Here is a 4,459-nt window from a genome sequence, read left to right as displayed (position 1 = left end):
TATATATATATATATATATATATATATATATATATATATATATATATATATATATATTTTTATATATATATTCACATACATGTGTGTATACACACACACACACATATCTTGTAGTTGTTTCCATCATTAGAGTGCAGCCACACTAGTGAAACAAATTCCCCAGTATGGTTTTTCTATTTGCTCAACTGTTAAGCTGTGGGGATGTAAACAAACCAACACTGGTTGTCAAGCATTAGTTAGACAAACACAAAGGCACACACACACTTACACATATACCCAGACAAATGCAACGGCTTCTTACAAATTCTGTCTACTAAATCCACTCACAAGACATTGGTTTAGTCCCGATGTGTGGTAGAAGACCTTTGCACAACATGCCACATAGTGGGTCTGAACCCAGATTCATGTGGCTGGAAGCAAACTTCTTGCCACATAGTCCCACCTACTCCTGATAAAGTGTATGACAACCTTTCTGGTGAAGAATCAAACCCTGGTCTTCTGCATGACGGATAGGAAAATTACTATTATTAAATCTCACAACATGAGATATTCAGCAACAGTACTTTGTAGTAAAGGCTGTTCGCCAACATAACATGGCAGTCCTGGTTTAGGACGAATGTTGCTGTAATTTATCCCCAGGAGACATTGTCTCCAGCTGGCTCTTATGACACAATCTGTGTCGTTAGATTTTTTTGAACAAGGGAATCTAGCACCTCAGATCAAAACAATATCCTGGAAATCGCGATACACAGATATTGTTTTGAGCTGAGTGGGGGTGCTAGATTCCCTTGTTTGAAATAATGTAAGGACACAGATCATGTCGTATAGCCAGCTGGGGACGATGTCTACCTGGGGATAAATTACAGCAACATTTGTCCTAAACCAGGACTGCCATGTTATGTTGGCAAACAACCTTTACTCCAATGATAGATGGGAATACTTACCACTATACTATCATCACTATTTAGTGTTCATTTTTCCATGCTTACATGTGTCAGATGGAATTTAATACATGTAGATTCTATGACGTGATGCCCTTCCTGTCAGCAACACTTGTTTCCAAGCAAGTTAATATTTCTCCATGACCAGACATTTTTCAGAGAAGAATGGAGACAAACATCGTCTGCACAGTGGTGATGCTCATTTGCAACCTTGATATCAAGACATGAACACACACACACACCAGATATATATACACACACACACACATATATATATATATATATATATGTTGAACTATGATACAAAATCTTATATTTTTATATTCTATGAAAACGTATGTATTTTTATTTTTCATACATATAAACTCAGATAATAAAATTATTCTCCACTTAATGTTAAAAAGCGACCATCATTCTGATCATCATTTAAAGTTGTTGTCTCTGTTGGCCTGGGTTGGATTGTTTGACCAGAGAAGGCAAGCTGGGGAGCTGCACCAGACCCCCGTCTGATTCGACACAGATTCCACGGCTGGATGCCCTTCCTAACATCAGCTCTCTTTTATAATGTGTGCTGGGTACGTTTATGTCGTGTCTCACTGGTGCTTTCACATGGCAATGCATGGGCACTTTCACATAGCACCACATGGATGCTTTTGTATGGCATTGTCACAAGTGTTTTTCACTACCAGAGGGACTGGTTTTAACACTTCTGTTGTGGAGTACAGGTCTTTTTGAGTACAGTAAGGCACCAGGAATCTCAGTACTTCGTTCCATGTCTTTTTTTGGGTCTCCCATTTCCATGTGCTTCATCAACTTTGAGAGATTGGCACTTCTTTATGGAGTTGTTGGCATCCATCCACATCATGATAAAACCAGTGCAGTCTTCTCTCTTGAAAACAGCAACAAATTCCTCTTATGCTTAACTTCTCTCCCAAAGCTAGCATTCTGTTAAACATGTACACTGACATTACACATTCAGCAATGAATACTAGCCTCATATATGTGTTGTCTGATGCTTCACCCCTTGTCATCTTTATCTGTTATTTACAACTGATTTCTAGCTTTGCTTGGAGAAAACAATTATTTACTCGGTTTATAAAACAATCCAGTTGCATCTCTCACACATAAGTCTGTATTTCTGAGTGGTTGTCTAGCTATCATTCCTTACTGTTTTTTCTCTTTCCTTTCATAAAACAGACTTGCAGCTAAAAGTATGCCTCAAAAAAGATATAAAATAAGCAAGCACTGAGAAATAACAAAAAGCAAAAACAACTGAAACTAAAATCAAAGTTATCAACATCATTGTCAACAATATGTTTTAATTTTACAAATGTAAACTGAACAATTACCTAGAACTAATTATTATTATAGGTACCAGCATTGTTGTGTAAGAAATTTCTTTCTTACCACATGGTTCTGGATGCAGTCTCACTGTATGTCACCTGGGCAAGTAGCTTCTATAGCCCCAGGCTAACCTATGTCTTGCAGCTGGGTTTGGTTGACAGAAACTAAAAGAAGACCATTGTGTGTGTGTGTGTGTTCACTACTACTGCTTGACAGCCAGTGTTGGTTTGTTTTTGACCAAAAGAAGCTGATGAATAAGTACCAGGCTTAAAAGATAAGTACTGTGGTCTATTCATTCAACTAGAACCCTTCAGGGTGGTGCCCCAATTTGGCTGCTGTTCAAAGACTGAAACAAATTAAAGGTAACGGATTATTATTATTATTATTATTATTAAGGCAGTGAGCTGGCAGTCATTAAAATGCCAGACAAAGTAGTTGGTGGTATTTCTTCTAGCTTTATGTTCTGAGGTCAAATGTCACAAAGGTTAACTTTGTCTTTCTTCATACATTCGACTTACCCCCCCCCTCCCTTAGCACTTCTGCCTTTTGTAGAAATGATTATTTTTTTCATTATTTTCACTTGTTTCTTTTTTTCTTTTACTCCAGAGATAATGACTGGGATTTCATGCCACTCCGTTTCTGGGTGGGCATGTGGACTGTGCTGATCTTGTTGATTGTTGTTGCATTTGATATGAGTGCATTAGTAAAATACATAACTCGCTTCACAGAAGAGAGCTTTGCTTGTTTAATCGCCATCATCTTCATTGTTGAAGCATTTGACAAACTTGCTGATATCGGTACAGAAATTGCACCAATGAATGTCAACCCAGATGTTCCGATATCTGACAACTGTAGCTGCTTCTTTCAAAATAGTTCACTTGCTGTGGCAACTTCTACTAATAAAACTACTTGTGACTCTATAAATGGAACGCTGAAAGGGGATGGATGCAATCCTCCATACAAAGACAATGTTTTCTTGATGAGTATTTTACTGTTTCTGGGAACCTTCACTATCTCTATGGCACTAAAAATGTTTCGTGCCGGAACATGTTTTCCAACAATTGTGAGTATCTTTTTCTCTCTCTCTCTCTCTCTCTCTCTCTCTCTCTCTCTCTCTCTCTCTCTCTCTCTCTCTCTCTCTCTCTCTCTCTCTCTCTCTCTCTCTCTCTCTCTCTCTCTCTCTCTCTCTGTAAGTGTGTGTATGTATATATATAATAGGCATAGACATAGCTGTTTGGTTAAGAAGCTTGTTTCCTAACCATGTGTGTTTGGGTTCAGTCCTACTGCATGGGAGTGTTGGCAAGTGTTTTCCACTTTGTAGCCCCAGGCCAACAGAATGCCTTGTGAGATGATTTGGAAGACAGAAACTGAAAGAAGCATGTTGTGTATATATATGCATATGCACACACACACACACACACACACACACATATTGTGTAATTACAGCAAATTAGAAAGGAAGGAGCATGTATGTTTAAAAAGGTTAAACAAAAGTGCTCACACACTAGAAAAACACTTCTTCCCAAAAATGATTTGTAACATTCTCATAATAGATTTCATAACACTTTTAAAAAAAAATATTTGAGAAGAATCAACGGTACACTTTAAAAACCATATCAAGTAATTCTCACACTTTCAAAAATATATATGTGTGTGTGTGTATATATATATATTTCCGAATTTGCGTAAATGGGTATAGAATAATATATTAGTTGAATGAAGTTAAAACATGGTCTCATTTTCATGTTTTTTATTGTATTTTGAAAAATTTTTTACAATGTTGAAGTGTGTTAAACATTAAAAAATATTTTGCAATGTTCATAAACTTCAATTAGCACTTTCATCATCATCATCATCATCGTTTAACGTCCGCTTTCCATGCTAGCATGGGCTGGACGATTTGACTGAGGACTGGTGCAACCGGATGGCAACACCAGGCTCCACACTCATAGTAATCATCAGATTTCAAAATGTATTTAACTGACAGTTGAGTTCTTGACAACTGTAGTAAAATGACTGACTTCTTCTCTTAGAAGGCTCCAACAAGATGAATTTTTGGAACATGGTTTTGACCAATCCACATGCAGCTTAAACACCATGGTTTTCTGGGTATGCCGATATTTTCTGGGTATGCCGATATTTTCTGGGTATGCCGATATTTTCTGGGTATGCCG

The 4,459-nt window shown here is 37.4% G+C and overlaps 1 protein-coding gene across 1 annotated transcript in view; it reads left to right on the top strand.

Moving 5' to 3' along the window:
• LOC106876013 (electroneutral sodium bicarbonate exchanger 1) overlaps positions 1 to 4,459 on the top strand; it is a 53,509-nt gene that overhangs the window by 28,385 nt on the left and 20,665 nt on the right. The window contains exon 11 of the mRNA XM_052975992.1: positions 2,892 to 3,348. Coding sequence (XP_052831952.1) covers positions 2,892 to 3,348 — 457 coding nt within the window. The remainder of the gene's footprint in view (positions 1 to 2,891; positions 3,349 to 4,459) is intronic.

The sequence above is a fragment of the Octopus bimaculoides genome, chromosome 23 (genome assembly GCF_001194135.2).
Source record: "Octopus bimaculoides isolate UCB-OBI-ISO-001 chromosome 23, ASM119413v2, whole genome shotgun sequence".
In the NCBI taxonomy this organism is placed as follows: Eukaryota; Metazoa; Mollusca; class Cephalopoda; order Octopoda; family Octopodidae; genus Octopus; species Octopus bimaculoides.
The sequence above is the reverse complement of the archived record's forward strand: the minus strand, read 5'-3'. Positions and strand labels throughout refer to the sequence as shown.